General features: G+C 35.4%; 1 protein-coding gene across 1 annotated transcript in view; it reads right to left on the reverse strand.

Moving 5' to 3' along the window:
• The window catches only part of ARAP2 (ArfGAP with RhoGAP domain, ankyrin repeat and PH domain 2), a 120862-nt gene extending 106194 nt beyond the window's left edge, over positions 1 to 14668 (reverse strand). The window contains exons 1-5 of the mRNA XM_032686720.1: positions 14514 to 14668; positions 13424 to 13507; positions 7698 to 8740; positions 2244 to 2314; positions 1279 to 1358 (exon numbers count right to left, since the gene is read on the reverse strand). Coding sequence (XP_032542611.1) covers positions 1279 to 1358; positions 2244 to 2314; positions 7698 to 8566 — 1020 coding nt within the window. The 5' untranslated portion in view covers positions 8567 to 8740; positions 13424 to 13507; positions 14514 to 14668. The remainder of the gene's footprint in view (positions 1 to 1278; positions 1359 to 2243; positions 2315 to 7697; positions 8741 to 13423; positions 13508 to 14513) is intronic.
• Positions 14669 to 19238: the final 4570 nt, after the last annotated feature.

Consider the following 19238-nt stretch of genomic DNA (forward strand, 5'->3'; position numbering starts at 1 on the left):
AAGACACCAATCAGCAAAGACACCAATAACTGGCACAGACAAGACATTGTATGCAAGGAAAGAAAATGAACACTAAAAAATCACTTCTGTGTATGACAAAAACAAGAGGGAAAAAAGGCATGAATTTATGTGTACCTCCTTAAGAAGTCAACAACAAGGAAAAGGACAGTATATTTCCAAAAGTACCTACCAAAAACAGAGTTCACTTTTATGCTTATAAAACCACTCCCACTAGAAGATGAAATTTTTTTTTATTGACCAATTCTTAAAAAGTTAAAATTGGAGAAAAAAACCCCTAGGCATCCATTTGAATAGCTTTTATTTTAGTCAGTAGTTTACAATATTTTAAAAAGTAAAACATTAGAGTGAAGACTAGGACAGAAGAATTTTCTGTTTTCTTTAACTCTGGTTTGAGATCGGCTGTAAGAAGTATAAGCAGTCGCAGAATCAACAATTTCTGGTCTGTATCCTGCTGAGATAGAAGCAGGAGCTGGAAATTCATGGCATTTGGCAGACACCTCACAAAGCTAATTTACCTCCCAGATCTCCACATGATTCTGAAGTCTGTCCATATGCCATCTGTGGTACTAACATCATCAATTACTGACCCCAACAAAAGTGTTCACTTCAGAGAATTCTAAAACAAAAGTGACTTTCTGGGTATACAGCAAGTTTAGAAGATGCACAAAAAATATCAGAAGTCCTGAGAATTTTCATATACAGGAACTGAAAAACAGTATGGCCAAAAGTGACCATTAGATCAGCTAAGCTATTGTGCAAGTTGCTTTCACAGGATACACACAAGTCTGTGTAGAGATGCCCAGTCTTGATCTGCAATTACCAGATGCAGAGAAGTCGCTTTTACCCTTACTAATAAATTCGAATGGTTATTTACCCCTTGACCTCAATTACAGAAAAAAAGTATTTCAATATACCACTGTACTTGCTTAAATATGGCAGCTCTGGACATAGGGTGGGGGAGGAAAGTCTGTTATCTACCCTATGTTGGTTTTAAAAAAAAATAAAAAAAACCTCAACCAGCACACACACCACAGCTTCCTATTACTATTGAACAGTACCATCTGTATCTCAAGATTATGAAAAGTTATTAGACCTCAACTATTTACGTTATAAACCCTTGCAGGTACCTAAAAAGACAGAAGTAGTACTGGAAACTAAAAAAGCCAAAAAATAAAAAAGAATTAAGGGCAATATAGGATATCTAACATGAAGATTAAAGTGAAGGTAGAGCATTTATATTCAGGCTTCTTAACTTACTTTAGTATCTTTAGGGTTGTCACAAATAAAGGTTTCCCCATATGGAGAGATGATGGTTGGCTTTTCTTCTATGCAAGTTTCTTAAAGCAAGAAAATAAGTAAGTACAGTCATATAGTGCAATAGTCTACTAAAGTAATAATAAAATCAACAAGGGACATATTTTTCAGCTTGTGATTTCTCTGTTCTTCACAGAAAAAATTCTGAAGAACAAGAAACAATTTCTCATTTCTAACTGAACTTCAGACACATTTTCAGCACAGACACTACCACTATTACCATGCAATTTGAATATAACTTGCATACAGACATTTTCTTCTTTTCTACCCTGCATCAAGTTAAAATAAAAAACCTTTCGTTTTCTAAGGACCAATAGCTCCAAAGTGTAATTTATTCTCACTTAAAAAACTGCACACCAAAAATAAAGTTTTTGTGCACAATCTTCATTTTGTCATCAAGTATTTGCTTGAAATCAATATACATAACCTCAAACAAGATGTATCTCTCAAATATGAAAGAAGTTTGCAAATGACTGTGGAAGACTCAAACTCTTCAGTAAAGTATTTATTACAATTAACTTCCTGGAGGTATGAGCATTAACAAACAAAAAAAGCAGCACTATTCAGGAATAGGCTACTAATATCTTTCAAGAAAAAGCTAACTCTGCTTAAAAAATCTGGATCTCAACTTAGAAACTCAAACCACCAATCTAAAAAAGTATAACAAAATGAAGAAGGTTTAAAGTCAGGATTTTCTAATTTTTATCTTATTTGTTCATAATTAAAAACTAAGCAAAAATGCAGAAGTGGTTAAATGCCCTGCTATTACATAAATCACTTCTTCCATACCTTTGAGATGCCCAATATTTCTTAAAATATGCAAGTCAATACTAATTTTAAGCAGCTTCTGGTCCAAGGTTACTTTTTCCTTAATATTCAAGGTGTAAATATTACCGTTCAGTACTCACTGCTTTGTGGAAGTTGCCTCCCAGTGCAAGAAATATTTACAAGGTCCACATTTCTTCTTCTCTGAAGGGAGCTTGAACAAAACAGAGTACAAAATTAAAACATTAAGTGAAATATCCCAGAAATTAACCACCTCATGCAGTTAAATGATTAAAATTATATAGAAAATATAGAAATAATAGATTTTAAGACTTGGGAAAATTTAATTTAAAAGTCACACAACAATTTGTTTTCCTCCCTTAAAACACTGAATGCTCCTTTGATCCTAGTACACATCTTGAGTTTGGGGTTCTGTTTTGTTCTGAATTGTTCTTATGATACATTTAGATTGCTGGGAAGAATGAAGATCCTACACTTTTCCCCCAATCCTTTACCTCTCTTCTCCTTCCCATTGATTACCAACAACTATATTTATAGAAGGACGTACTCTGAAAATCTAATTTAACATTAAACTCAGCGTGACCCTGGGCATGGGAATCCAGACAAAACATGCTCTCAACCACTAGAAAAAAATTGCTGAAAAGTTTTGATTTCCTAAGGTGCATTATTTTCCCACAAAGTTTTAAAACCAAGATGTAAATGACATTGTATTGCAACTGCTTGTGATTACTCCTGCACGTTTTGTAGATGGGTAAGAATGTATCCCCATACACAACAGAAAAGTTATTTTATTATTGGTGTTGTGCTGGCCCCAAAGTACTTCAGTAGTTTCATGTATAGTGACATATTATTATTAAGGTTCCAGGTTAAGACAGCAGCTTTATAATCAGAACACAGGAACAAATATGTGTGAATTAGAACATTTCTATCCCCTCTTCACTACTCTAGCAGTCTGTATTAGAGTTCTTTTCAGTCAAGCTCTGAATCCCCCCATTATCATAATTAGTAATTTTTCATCTTAATTTCATTTTCTGTGCTTAAAATGGTAAAAGTTCTCACATATTCTTACAGAATATTATGTGGTTGATAAATGCCATACAAGAACCTTACAAATTTTGTCTATCAGTTTGTAGGTCCTCTATCATTCAAAATAAAGTGTTTTACTAAAAATACCAATTTCCTAACTGTTGTTTCCCCACTTAAGCTATTGAGAAATTTTATTATTTTAATATTAGCTACATTTAAAACTTTAGAACTACTGTCCCTTGAAGTCCAAGTAGAATTACTCCCTACTAAAAGATGATGTTTCTTTGTAACAGAAGGCACACATTCGTGAACTTAATTTTTAGTCCATGCCTAAATCTGCCTCAAAGAATTCATTAGATTAGATTCAAGACAGAAGTCACACCTTACTAGGTTACTTGACATTTCAATTGTTATCCAGGTTATATAAATTAAGTTCCTTAGTGATATTTTGTAAAATCCTGGTTTTAGAAAACACAGAATGACTTTGGCCAGCTACAGTGTATCATTGCCTAGTTCCTATATAGCTGTTTTGTCTCCCGAGTTATAATTACAAAAAAATAAAAAATACACAGCAAATACTTTAAAAGTCTGTGTTTCTTCATACATTTTACTAAAATTGATGAGGTTACATATTTTGAAGCTCCATTAGCAAACTAACCTCCTGAGTTTGTACTAACCTAATTTTAAAGAACTTGGTATGCTTACAAAAAACCTAACCTAACTTATTTCAACACAGATCATTTGTTAGGGTTTTTTTTTAAAAGGTATTAGCAGCATTAAACTAAATTAAGAGTTACAGATAAACAGCTTTGACTCGTAGAGCTTTTAAAATTATGGTTTACTGCCTTATGTAAAACAGTGAGTCATTTTCTTGGTTTCAGGGTGGATGGATAAATTCAACAGGAAATGAAAAATAACAAAATCACCTTTAAAAAAAACCCCAAAGCACGATTTTTTAAAAATCTATATACTTTTCAGGATTAGTGTATTCTTTCTTGATCATGTACCTACATGTATGTATGCATGGCAAAAAACCTGTTAATAAGCTAACTATAATCTTGGGGGGGTTTTCAGCAATCAAAAATAAAACATTTCTGTCATTTCTGGAAAGCAAATTTATAACTTATGTTAAGTAAAAACTATCTCAAGGTATAAAAGAAATGAAACTAGTTTACTTCGAATAACTGCTTGAAAGATTATGCATAACAAAAAACCTTCAGTTCAAGCTATAAAATGATAATAATCTATCAATGTTCAATAGAATAGTTAGCTAGTTATTGTGCAAATGGAATACCTAGATTAAAAGACAGAAAAATACTGAAGACTTCATGAGTAAAAAAAATTAAAAAATACCTTATATGAATACTAATCTCTGACTTTTGTCAACCATTTCAAAAATTTAATACCTCTTCTCTTGAATTTTCTCAATTCAAAAATTGAATACCTCAATCAAAGAAGATTGATGATATTCTTTATTTTGCTCTTTAATGGAAGATTAGTGCGAGCAGTCTAAGAGTGCCAATCACAAAGTGCCAATTTTTCAATGATATAATAATAATTTCAATTATTATTCAATTACCACTTTGTTACAACTGTGGAGACTAATGCTCACAATTTTCATATATTAAGAGGTACCGGATGCAGCTCAGGCTACACACTCTTCCCTACCACCCCTTCTTACGCACAAACAGGATGAAAGGGTGTGATGAGGCAGTGACCGGTCTTGCTAAAGGTCGAGAGGCTGGAAAGCTAAAACGTCACACTGAGTTGGTTTATTCAATATACTCTTGTCATCTTGCAAATAAAGTCAGGGAAAGAGGTCAGTGCAAGCAGTCAGTGCTTCAAAGTCTTCACTGGCATTCATCTGCCTAGTATTTTAAATGAAAGAAGCTTTTCTTTTCAAACTCATTCAAGACATGTTTTCTTTTCTATCCACCTTAAGACCTAACCTCTCATAATGCAAACACATCCAAATTGCTCTAGCACGCTGTGTTAAAGTTTTGGGGTTCATAGACTGTTTGCAGAAGTAAATTAATGGCGATGTTTGACCATGGGAATAGAGAGGGAGCAGCTTCTCTCTTCTAAAAAAATATTTTTTTTGACAGTAGAGATACACAGCAGCACCAGCTTGGACACCTCATTAGCAATCTCGACCACTTGTATGTTAAGAAATGGAGTCTAAAGAATATCAGTACCAAGCAAGAAGTCTCAATCACAGGATCTGCCAACTGTAGAAAATGAATGATGCCTCCTCAGGCCAAATGCCATTATCTATTTTACTTATTTATATTTTCCCCTAAACGCAGCATGTTATCCAGAATTACTTTTGTTCTACTTGTTCTTATTTATCTTAAAAAAGAATCAGAGCACTCCCAATACTAAACAACACAAGTAATAAAGCTGGGAGACAGGAAAAAATCTAAAAGAATATAGAGTTCATCAGTCTGAAATTTTATCTTTGTAGCATTCTATATAAAAACCAGGTCTACCATGTTATAAATCTGCTTCAGCTTAATAACTAAAAACAACTTGATAACTAAAAATTAATAACTAATATCCATGAACAACCAGAAGGAAATGCTTTCTCTACCTCTATGGAATAGCCTTCATTCAATGTAATAAGGACAAAATCAGCATCTGTCAATAAGGTCAGCTGAGAATCTTTGTCTATGAAATTCTGCAAGACAGGCACGATCTTTAATCCTGAGGTTAAAGATGCTTGCAAGTTGCCATTTTAAAGTTCTGTATTAGTCCTCTGCCTCTAAAAAAAGGTTGCCAGCAAGGTTATCAAGAATGTTTCTGCGAAGTTTAAATTCTGCTGTGAAGTTCTTGTTTAGCCTTGATCTTCCTCAGACAGACTGGTCCATTCAGCATTCCCATATTCCTTTACTTTATTGGAGCATAAAGACAAAAAAAATAAGCTGGACCTCACAAAACAAAATGGTGGGTAATGAATTTAGTGACCCAGTCACATCAATCACTAATAGACTGGGATTTGGAGGATTTACTTCAATAGTGGGAAGATTACAAATATAGCATATTCTCTCTACTGGATGATTGTTTCTCAAAAGACATTAAGAATACTCATTTAGTAGCCAGTTATTATTATTGCCTTTAAGGTTGAGAATCCCATTTTGTCTCAGCATCAATAGCTTCATTAAATGAAAGAGGGATAATCACTCTACAAAAGTTAACATAAATCTACTCCTCACCAAAAGATACGTATACTTAAGTTTCAGTAAGACACTGATTAAACATTTTTTAAGAATCTTTGCCTCTCCACCTGCTTAAAGAATTGTATTAAAACATTTAATTTTGACTTCTTTCAGTAACCTAAAAGAAACTTATAAATGCTGGGAAACCCCTGCATTTAGAGCATGTATAAACTCGGTGTTTCTAACTGCTGAGATATGCAGATGAAAAAGCCAAGATAAATAAAAAACATTCTCAGACATGCCCCTTCCAGGCATAGCTAGTGGTTAAGAAAATATACATTAACTAAAAAAAATGCAATCTAATGATTTGGATATGACTACACCAACAAATCTTTGCATACGCCTTTCACCGGAAGTCTTTTTTTGGACATTTTTCTTCTGTTTAATGATGATTATTAAACATGATGAGTAACAGTTTTTGTTAATCGATCCAAAAATATTAAAAATTAATCTGTGGGGAGATATTCTGTGCTTCCAGACTGTAATATTGTGATTGACTGCATATTCAGTGCCTATTAGCATTCAAACAATATTACTTTATTAAGATATGTCTGAAATTAAGTTCTAACATCAGATATTTTCCTCTACATTCCACCATATTTTTGCTACAAAAACTAATGCTTATTCAAGATAATAAGTACTGCTCAGTAATTTCTGGATTCAAGTTATGAACTCAACCATTTTGAAGGAAGAAAAATACATAGTCATATTACTTGAATATTTCAAAAGAAACTCAAACTTCAAAGATTCCATAAACTCTGGAAATCTTCCACATCTATCCTCTTTTTTCTACTTTTTCCATTGATTTTCCCCCCTGCTGGAATGATTCAGAAATATTTTTATAGTACAAATATGATTAAAAGCTAAGGTTTTGTTGTTAGGAGAACATCAGCAAAGGCCAACACTTAAAATAAGAAAATGGTTGCATTCATTCTCCAAAGTTAACAATGAAATGACAATCAGTTTAGAAATTATCCTAAGAGTCATCTTGAAGAAAGTGCTTACGTTTTATACAGTTGTTTTTAACAACAGTTATATATAAAGCAATAAAGATCCCTTTCTTTGATAACATGTAGACATGGAGATATTTGGGGAGTTTATAAGGACATACTGTTCTAAAATTCTCCTTTACGCTCTCATTTTTGCTTTTAACTTGCATTGAAGCTTAATCATCCTTCAATTAATTTGGCAACATTCATACCAGACCCAGTGTATTTACAGCACATTTTAAAAAAATCCACAAAAAAAAAATAAAATAAAAAAACCCTGTAAGAAATCCCAAACTGTAATTTCTACAAGGATGGCGATTCCTCATTAGTAATAAACAGTAATTACCTTGATGAAGCTTGAACTTTATTGGATTCAGGAATTTCTGGTACAGGTCGATGCCTTAAGATAAAAGATCGGCTTGCTCTTGGAAATACTTTCATGCAGTTTAGTGTACAGGAATCATATAAGTCATTGTCTGTCATTTCTCCTTTAAACTTATAGAATGGAGAATCTGGCTTACTATCAGATAAATCACTCTCATCTGCACATCTCAGATGCTGGTTTTCCTTGTGTTTTGTCTCACATGAATGAGCAAATGAAGAAGGATGATCACGAAATACCAAACAGCCAGTCAAGTCCTCAACAGTTTGGTATGCAGCAGCTTCTTTCCGTGATGCATCTGGCTGAGAATTCATTTTAATACTTCCAGTTTGACTGACAGTTTTAAGTATGCTGTCTGAATTCTGGTATAAAGGAGAAAAATCCAGATTTGTAAAGCTATCATCATTTGCCTCCATTAAATTTTGCTCCACAAGGTCAAACTTTTCCTTTTTAATATAAGTTTTATTAAGAAGTCGTTCTGACAGTGTTGCAGCTATCAAGCCAGTGCCATCTACACCTGAATTGCTTACTGGAGACTCCTGATCCAAGGACAAATGTTGCTTCTCTTCTAAACCTTTCAAGTCTTTGAATTTTAGATTTTCACAGAAAAGAGTATTTCCTTGAATTTTTGAAAGACTGCTGTCTAATTGCTTAAGAATCCTTCTGCGATGCCCTGTAGGTAACACTCCCATTTGTTGAAGTACACTGTTATTTATTCCCACGCAATCTGTCACAATGTTATAGCCATATTCTTTAAAGTTAGGAATATACTGTCCAAGGTTAATATTGACCAAAAATTCTTCAATATCAGTGTCATTGCTTGTGGATGACATGACTTCATATCGAATATTGCCCTACACAGTCATGTACAAATAGTGTCAGGGTGTGCGCATGTTCACCAGCAAGAAAGCTCTCTTAAATTTGATGACAGCCAGCCAGCAGAGAATATAAGTTTCTTCAAGACACCTCTTCAAGTTTCTTCAGTTCAAACTTATTTTTTTTAAACGCTGCAAACATATGGAAAATGCAATTAAAAAAATTCTCACCTGAACTTCACAATTATCTTGAATAAAATTCTGAAAGGCCCCCCCGTCTTTTTTACAGTAATATTTTAAAATTATTTGTATACAAAAAGTCCAACAAAACAGCATACACATTCCATCCTTTTATCTTAGCCTTTATAAAGAGAATAGCAAAATCAGTCTTAATGCAGCACAAGTAACACAGACTTAAAACATACATTCCTTAAAACCTACATAGTTAAACATTAAGATGAACAGTTAAGAGATGAACTACTTATCTACACACATGCTCTTATTACACAGTATTTGGACATCAGGGAGAGAAAAAGTTATCTAAGACCAGAACTGGAACCTAAAGCTTTCTTGTTTCCATGCTAGCACCAATTAACTACAAAATAGGGCTTCTATTCCCTTATCTTCTGAACCTTAGACTCCTTTTAACAAAGAAATAGACTTTCAATGGAACAAAGGAAAAATGACTGGCTAGAGCATTCTATGTGAACTGTGCATTGAAGTCCTCTTCAACTGAGAATCCAACTGAACAAGTACTATAATCAATAAAATGATTTACAACAGATCAGGCCCTTCAAACAGTCATGCCAGAAAAGTGGAAACAGGTAACTTCTCAACTCTGTCAAGGAAGCAGTTTTCCCTTGGCACAAAGAGTAGAAGAGGCATGACTCTATAAGTTCTGGCCTCCACACGAGAGACATTTGTTATCTCAAATGCCCATGACAGTTTTTCCTTAGTATTTTTCAACTCAGGTCTTACACTTTCCAGATTTCATCTATTTCAGTTATTTTTTCTTTCAGGGCCATATCTAAATTCACGACTCGCAAAATCCAGATGCTATTGTTCTGAAGGTGTTTGAGACAGCCTGAAATCATATCTCTTCAAAGAAGGTTTAATATCAGCAGCAGTCAACAGGTTTTTTCACCTCTCTGTACAAAGAGTATTTTGGCTTTAGGGAAATCTGCTGACTGCAGCAGCTGTCCTGGCATGCAGGTACTAGCCTTAAGCAGCCTGGAAAAGAAAGAAGTGCTTCAGTAGAACAGTGTTAAGACTTAAGTAGCAATTAGGAGAAAAACCCTTATGCCCAGAATTTATCCATGGTAGTAGGCATTGATAGCTCATTCTTCAAAGTATTTCCTGACAAAAAGCACACTATTAATGACCTAGAATTGAAGCTTAAGAAGTTGCCTAAGTTTTTACTGTATCAATTCCTCAATAAATTCCTCAGTAAAGGATAAAAACTCTTCCTGTGATACAATGTCTTTTGAATATATAAGCTGTTATTCAGAAATGCAGTCGTAAATAAATCTTTACACTCCTCCTTATTCCCTAAAGCCACATATAAGTAAATAGAAATTTAAAATAATGTACTGAATGAAGCACAACAGTTATCACTGCTATTGGTGATTGTACTTTATTATGATTATTAAATAAATTGTTAAATAACTACCTCAATCAACTACCTGAACTACCTCAGTCTTTTCTTGCAAAATTTCATAAATATCTTTATTACTCCCACACTTTTTCAAAACGTGGTAATCGAAACCAAGGGAAAGACTAAACTCTTCATACTTACACCACATACATATGTATGTGACAGAATAATAAGAAGGAGATGAACAAACCTCCATTTTTCTGAAACCAACATAGCACACTTACTCTAAGTGTTCCATTATTTAAAAGAAGTCATTGGATTCTTACTGGGCTCTTTAACTTCATTTGTGTGGAAATATTTCTATCAGCTTTTATCACTACCTACAAGTCTGAGAAGTGACTTATTATCTTGAATATTAAATTGGTACAATTAAATCTGTTTAGGGAGAGAGCTCTATAGATCAATCAAATATCAACTGCTCAAGAGAGATTAAGTTTATTATGGAGTTAACCCTCACTAAAAGATTCCAAAGTCATTTAAATTCAAAAAGCCTTGGATTGAGCTAAACTGATTAACAACCCATTTTCAGATTTACCTTTTTCCTTTCCCAACCTGTATGCTTATCTAAACTCTCATCATTCCTTTAAAAATTTCAGACATCAGCATTTCCTCAAATTTTTCATATAAGCCTCTAGCCATAAAGGATATAATTCAACAGTATGGCCTCCACCCATCTCTACACCCTGGAAAATACAAATGTAAATACCTAGTGTCTTAAGAAGTTGAATACATATTCTGAAATTCTGAGTACAGAATGAAACAATAATTAGTACAGAAATTACTAAGTGGGAAAAAAGTATCAGACAGGCACTTTTGGGGCCAGAAAATAGTCTTTCATGTACCCACTAATTAAAACAAAGAAACAAACAAACAAAAACCAAACAAAAAAACCCCATACATATCCAAATATATAAAACCCCCACAGTGTTAGCATATCAGTCTAAGAGTTTCAAAGTTGCAGTTGCAGCTGGTTATCTCAGCCATTTCCACCTTCCTTGGCAGTTCTGGGTTTCATGGTAGCATTTGGCTATTTTTTCCCTAAGGTGTTAGTGTTTATTTTCAGACAGCATAATTCGTTCAATCCCTCCACCTTTTGCAGTAACAAAAAATACACTTAGGAAAGTGGCTTTAACAATATGTTTATAAATAAATATGTCTTTTATGTAAACATATATATTTATACTCACACACTCTCTTCAGTATTTTAATACAGTTTTTACTACATGCAATAGTTTTGCCTACACCTCATTCGGGAACACCTCCACTGTTGCTGCTTCAGGAACTCAAATAGCCATGTATTATCAGCTATCTGGATTCTAACCCATCTCTGTATAAACCACATAACAATGCAAAAGATTACGCAGCACAGAACAAACTCTGTTTCCAAATCTGCAAGAATGATTACTTTTTACAGTGTATTTTATGAGCAAAACATGTAACAGTCTGAGAAAGGAAGGAACTGCCTCCTCAGAAGACATTTTGACCACAAATTCTAACACTGCTAGAAGATGAAGCCCAAGCCACTTTCTGTTTCTGTAGTAGTCTATGGCAGAAGTTGTCAATGCATCTATTATACAGACATGCTATAGATCTGGCCTAGCTATACAGCTGGTTAAATACAAGTAAGTTCACAGTCACATATTATTTTGTGGGTCTGAGCAAAGGGTATACTGACAACTGATTTGGTTTGACTACTCACACAAAGATTAAAGTAACAAACAGCTAAACAAATCTATACATCCTAGTGAATATATTGCAGGCTAGTAGATGAATTCTGAACTGTTTCTTACGGTGTTTTATTCTTATTAAAGGCTTGAACTAAAGAAGTTTACAGAAAAGCAGAACTCAAGGACCACCATATTTATTCAATACACTAATCAATTTTGATGTGATTAATATAAATTTAAAAAATAATCTCCTCCTTAGTTTTAATTGCAAAATAATAATAAATCCTAAAGAATGTTTGTAAAGCATTAGATATGGAGTGCATATATATGACATATGCACATTTATATGAATACATGCATTCTCCTTCACATCCATATTTGTACAATTATGAGTTTAAGTCAAGACCGTTAGCACATATGGTTGCATATATCTTATAAAACAAAACTTCTCTTAAGAGCAAGGCAAAATAGATTTTTCCTACGTAGAAATATACATTAAAAAACAAAAAACAAAACCAAAAAAAACCCAAAACATTAACACAAAAACCCACAAACAAACAAAAAACAAAAAGACCAACCAACCAAGGGGAATTTGGTCTTGCTTAAATGAAATTGATTCTTAATGTAGTATCATATTCTCCTATACAGGGTAACCAAGACAAAAGTCACCCTTCCCAACATGGTTACTAAAAATGGGAAAATACTACAGTGGTTATACAGAAATCAAACTTCTTGGAAGACATTTGACCATTCAATTTTATGAAAATAAGGATAGACATCTAAATTGCTATGTGGAAAAAAACCAATACAAGGGAAACCATCCAAGGTTTTTTTGTAAGAAAATAAGTTTTGGCAGGGGATGAATTGCAATATGTGTTGCACATCTCAAGCCTTCTATGGGATCATCCAGCTTTCTTTCATAGAAGATGATGTTTCTCACACTTCTTTACAAACTGATTTTCAACTTCTTCCTTTTCGCATCTTACAGAAGAGACTTAGACAAGAGCGTCAAGAAAACTCAGAGTGGCCTAACAGTTCTTTCGTTTTACTAAAACTGACAGCTAAACAGCATCAAAGAAAAAAGGGCAACTATAACTATCAGGACTCTTCCCTCACATGGAGGATAAGTACCTGCATCTAGCATTCTGAAAAGCTATGTCAGCTGATTTTACAATTCTTCCATTCTATGATTTTCAAGTTGAAAAGTCTTCAAGACAACACTGACTGGAAGATAGACAAATCTTTGCTGAAGCAAGCAAGCAATCCAAATTTTAATAATGAAATGTGTGTACAGGAGCTTATAGCTAAATACAGAAATACTTCAGTGAAACTTTTTTTTCCTTTTTTAATATCAATACAGACAAAACCTGAAGAAAGTGTCAAACCTTTAAAAGTACATGGCAAGATAATCACACTTTAAGCAATCAATTCAACAAACATAAGCAAGTTCAGGCTTGCTCCTAGCTTCTGCTAAACCACATACTAGATTAAGTTCCTAAGAAGCAGGCAAAAAAAAACAACCAAAGCAAAATAAAACTGTACAACAGGACTTACCATGGAGCAGAATGAAATCTGCAAGTAGTGAATTTCATCTTCCAGTTGTAACTGACTCCATAAAAACTGACAAGACTAACAGGCCTAGAAAACATTGTAGATTAAATATCTTTCCCAAAACTTACATAATACAATCAGCATATTGACTGCATGCTAAAAAAAAAAAAAAAAAGCCAAACAAAAAAAAAAGCACAAAGAAACAAACAAAAAATCCCCAACCAAACAAAAACAAATGCAAACACGACTCTCAAATTACCTTTTTAAAGTGATTACTTAATGAATTAACATGGGTCAAGTCAGAGCAACATACTGATAGAAACGATTACAATAGAACCATTCCCTTTATCAATACAAGGAAGTTACTAAGTTATTTACAAAATAACTTTAATCACATCCTCTGTCAAAATGCTTCTTTGGCTTTTTTTAATTTTAGAACACTTCTCTTCCAGAGAAAGTTAAGCCACCTTTACTACCTCGGAGTCAAACCTCATACTGCAAGAAATTCCAGTGGAACAACTTGCAGAGTCGCTGGAGTAAGGAACTGCATGGTATGAATAAGCAAGCTAAAGGTGGAACTGGAACTGAAGCAAGTTGCTGTGGCAACACTAGAGTGCTGTAGCCTTCACTACGTATTTTCGATCCAGGACATCCTACTAGTTCTTTGACTTTCTTAAAATTGCTGGTAAAATTTCCAGAAACATAATGGCAGCTAACCAGAGGATTGTTCACATCCGACTTCACAAAAACAACTCAGAGAGTAAACAAATACACAGTAATAAAGCACTGTTCTTTAGCAGGGCATTTACATACAAACCGTTAAAACAACTTGAGCCAGAAAGAAAACAGAGAGCAACATACGCCTTGTCTCCGACCTGCCTACCAGCTGCTTCTTGTCCGATCCCAGCTTCGGTATCTGTGGCTCATGTGAGACGTGCCCCGTACCAAGCCACTGCTTCGCCCTTGCGCTCGCCGGGAACTTCGCAGTGACTCTCCTGCCGCGGGACCGGCACCTCCAGCTCCGCGCACAGCAGGGCCCGGGCAGACCCTGCCCAACACCCGCACACCCCGCGCCCCGCCGGGACCGGCTCACCTTTGGCAAAGACCAGCGGCGACGGCGAGAGGAGGAAGCGCAGGGCTTCCGATTGCTTTGGCTTTCTGTTCTCCCTCCGCCACCCTGGTCCTTCTCTATCTTTGCTAGTTTTCTTTCCTTCCTTCCTTCCTTCCTGCCTGCCTGGCTCCACACCCCACCCCACCCCCACGCCGATCCCCGTCAGGCCGCGCCCGCGGCGCGGAGCTCCCTCCCTGCCCTCCTCCTTCCCTCCCTCCCGCAGGAGGCGGCCGCACCTGGGCGCGCCGGGAGCGCTGCCGCCCCTCCGCGCCCGGGCCGCCGGGCTGGGGCTCAGGGCGTTCTGGCCGGACAGCATATTTCTTGAGGAGGAGTCAGGAGGGAGCCCGCTGGCAGCCACAGGCTTCGGCTCCGGAGCACTTTCTGCCTCAGCGCATCGCTTCAGAGGCGGCCGTGTCCTGTGTGCCCCGGCCCGGGCTGGGCAGGCGGCGGGTCTCCCTCCCTGCCAAGCCTCCCGGCAAAGGGCATCCCAGTATCACCTCTGTCACCGCACGGAGCCGCGCTCGGGGCAGGCGCCCCAGCTTCGAGGAAGTAGGACAGCCTGCCAGTAGTGGCACAGCTGTGATCATTTGCTGCAAAAAAGGAAAAGTTACTGAGCTTTCGGTAACTCATGTAACTTCCCCAATTCTTGGAACTGGCCTATATCTATAAATTACTGTCACTCAGCTGAAACTAGCTTTTTGTTACACAAAATGATACTGAAAGTATTTCTGTGTACTCCGCTGGTGGATATACACATCCTCCTCTTAAAGTATCAGTTCTGATTTTTTCTAATTAAAGCCAAGGATGTTCCAGAAGGCTCACACTGTTGCAGCTGAAGCCTGAAGTCTGCCACTCACTCTACTGAAGGAGAAAAGAAGCAAAGAGATACTGAGACAAAGAAGCCAATTATTAAAGCGTTAACTGAGGAGTAAATAAATCTGGGTCCTCTTTCCTTCTTCAAAGACTGCTTCCTACACATTAAGTACAGACTAACTAAATAGCCTTACTAGTAATAAGGCTGTTAAAAACTGTTGGTGCTATGGTAATAAAAAGATTTCAGGATCACAATTTTGTATGCAAACAGTTTTTTCAGTCTCTCACTTCCAGTAAAAATGATTAGAAGTTTGCAGTCCAGCGTTATAGCACCAATTCCGGTGCTGTCCAAGCACTTCTGAAAACCCAGCTGCAAGTTCTAATTATTAGATACATAAATACCCGTGTACCAAAAAAATGCAGTTAATTTTACCCCTAAACTTGTATTATGCAGGAAGAAAGTACCACTCCAGTGTAAGCTTTTGGGTTTGCCTTTTTTTGATAATCTGAAGAACTTTATTTAGTTCTTACTTGTCTTTTTATTACTGCTTTTTCACTCTGTCTCAGTGTTATTCCTAGTTATTTGCAAAGGGACCCATATGTTTCCAAACCAAGTGAGCACTCAGATGTGATTCAGGTGAGTATACTAACACCCTTTTTGGTCATAGCCTTTCTGGATTGTAACCTAATGACTCACGGAGTCATCTGATCACAGATTTGCCTAACATTTCCAGCTAAGCCCAGCTTCCTTTCAGAACAGTAAGAATGCCAATGAATACTGACTTAGAAAAGGAATTTTAACCACAGTAACTTAAACTATTTGAAAGATTCAGGTCCTGTAAACAACAAAAGACCTACCCCCTTTGCAAGGCTTACCTCACCATGCAAAAACACAGTTAATTACCAGTTTGTGGTAGGCTGAATTTCTTTCTCCTGCAAGTCTTAAAGTATGATCATTGATTAATACCCTTGAGCTCTTCTCTCTCCTCTGTCAAGAAATTCACAAGTCCTTTCTTTCTCTTCCAGGAGACCCACATGATTTTCTCATGTCAGCAGGCCATTGGCAGAGACTACAGATAATAGTCCTCTCGGTATTTTGTTTAAAAAAGGGTGTCAGAGTCTCACAAGGAACACACTAAAAGATATTGCCTTCAGCACTTTTATACTTGTGCTGTAATAGTGTCTTCCCTTATTGTCTCAATCATAATTTTACTTCTCTACTTCCCTTGACCGCAATACAAGATCACAAGAACGGAGATATTTTTTTCTTTTTATTGAGAGGGGCAAAGAATCAGAGAAATAAGCATTAAACACCTACTCAGTTGTGTTTACTTATTTCTGTTTGTACTATGTCCAGAAAAATGACAATATACACAAGTTCATTTTAAGCCAAGTTTTGCTAATAAGGGTTTTTGTGTATGTGTAAATGGCATTATCAGTACCATGCAAACACATATGTTGTTTTCTTCTTTTTTAGAAATAAAGTAGTATAATTTAATATATGGTGTTCTCCTCTTTGTTTAAAATAAAGTAGCATAATTTATCTGCTTCTAAGAAAGCTCTTAAGTCACTGATTTATCTACAGCATATAGTTCTCTGTTAGAGCATGGTGATGATGATGATGATGATGATGATGATGAGAGCATGGAATGGCAGCTTTCTAACACTATGATAAAAAAAGTCTTACAAAAATCTAACAAGAAATTGTACCTTACTAAGTTTGATGTAGTTCAGATATGGCATAAGGCGGAGTACTATTCTATGACTTGCTGATAAGACTGAGTTTTGGAAAATCTGTTGAAAAGCCTGAAAATTGCAGAGATTTAGTTATCTGATAATTTCTTCTTCACTCGAGTTTCTGTGCTGCTGTCATCCAATAAGTATTATATAGGCAATTTTTTTTTAGTAACTCAAGAAAAAATTTCAGTCTAGAAACTAATTATAAAAAGAAGTTGCATGAGTCTTGCTATATTCTCTGAAAGACATTAGGGGCTTTGGTATCTTAAAATATATTTGGCAATACAAGAAGGTCATTCGTAATAAACATGCTAATATTACCTTCCAACTCAGAATTATCATTACAAACACCTTTAAAATAATATTGTTTTCCAGTAATTGATATTGGCCTGATTTTTTTTTTAGCATCAGTCCGTGAGAATAACCATGTAAGCCTATGTCTAAGTGAAGATGGAATAATACAATCTAAACTGTACAGGAACTGATCCTTAAAATATGAATCTATCCCAGATTTCCACACTCTGTGTGGTTTGTTGTAAGTCAGAGTAGATGATTGCCACATTTCTTATTGTTTATTAAGTTGTAAAGTAACTGATTCGAACTAGTCAGCCATTTTCCAATTTTCAAATATTGTAATTTTTGAGTGTGTATATCTTTAAAACTGTGGATCTGTGCTACTTGCTGAATATTTATTCTATTTAAGAACTCCAAATCTAGCTGTACAAACAGCAAATTGATAAGATAAACTAGGAGAAACAACTGCTACTCCTTCCCTTATGGATGGCCTTCAAGCAGCTCTGTTATTTACATGAAGTTTGTCAGCTCTCTAAAAATACATAGAAGAACTGAGTTTGTGACTTTTGATGAGATTATTTCCCTTTCTCCTGTAAAAGAAAAAAGCACACATTCTCATTTAACACAGTCCATGACATATAGCAACATCTAAGTTCTAAACTTGGTCTTCGGCAATCTATTCAGTCTCATTTGCTCCTTTTAAAGCAGAAATAATAAAATTCATCCACCAGTCTCCTCAAGGTGTTGAGAAGGTTAAATATATTTAGATTTTGGAGTTTATGAAGCATTATAAGAAATTAAATGTTAACTACATCTCAAACAACCAGCAGATGAACATCTAGTCTTTTTACAACTTGAGCCTCAGTATTATTGTTATAGTATAGCATTGATATTTCATTAATAAAATATCAGGATAACTAACTTTGGAAATTAAATCATGCATTACAATTTTCATAAGCTGAGTTCTAGCCTGAGGTAACATATTTCATTCAGAGTAAGACAAAATGCTACAAAGCTTCAGAAAAATGATAGGACTGCAGTTAAGAATGAGCACAAGAACTAAAATATCAAGGTTCCACTTTTGCATTTGCTATCGATTGTTTATGTGTCCTTGGGATTCCTCTCAGCCAGTTACTCAGGCCATTATAACTCAGTTACTTTTGTATGTCACAATGGATACCAACCTACATTTTTACTCAGACGTGTAAGCCAGTTTGACCCATACCCCATATTTTAATGTAATTAATAGTCAGTCTGATTTCCAGGAAGCTTCATAAGATAGTTTCCTGTACCATATGATGGATTTGTATTTTTAGACTATCACTTTGTAAACTATTAATGTATTCTGTACAAGTATGATAACACAATGATTTTGGCTTTTGCCATCTTATTTTCTTCAATGGCTGTAAGTTCAACCTTAGTGCAGTCTGTTTTGTTAAAACTACTGATGAGCTCATGAAATAGTCCCTTTAAGATATTTTTATATTGATATTTGACTTTTGAAATAAATGCCATAAAAGTAATGCCACAGGGCGATGTACTGTTTCCTAATTACTTTTACAGTACACTGATTTTTTTCTTTCCCTTACCAATTCTTGTGACAGTTAAGTCGGAACAAATTTTTGGCTTACATGTTATATATGGTACTCAACTGCACATGCAAAATCGTCTCAAGTCAAGAAGTTATTCAGATTAACTGACATACTCTTTACAATCATAAAACCACTTCTAAACCAACAGTAAAGTTTGCTTTTAATTAGCACCCCTCATGCAGTGGTAATGGGTGAATAAAAAACTTTGAACGTGACCTCACTTTCAACAAGACTCTGCAAAGATTGCAATTCAAAATACATCCTCTGGGAC

Source organism: Chiroxiphia lanceolata, chromosome 4 (assembly GCF_009829145.1).
Source record: "Chiroxiphia lanceolata isolate bChiLan1 chromosome 4, bChiLan1.pri, whole genome shotgun sequence".
NCBI lineage: Eukaryota > Metazoa > Chordata > Aves > Passeriformes > Pipridae > Chiroxiphia > Chiroxiphia lanceolata.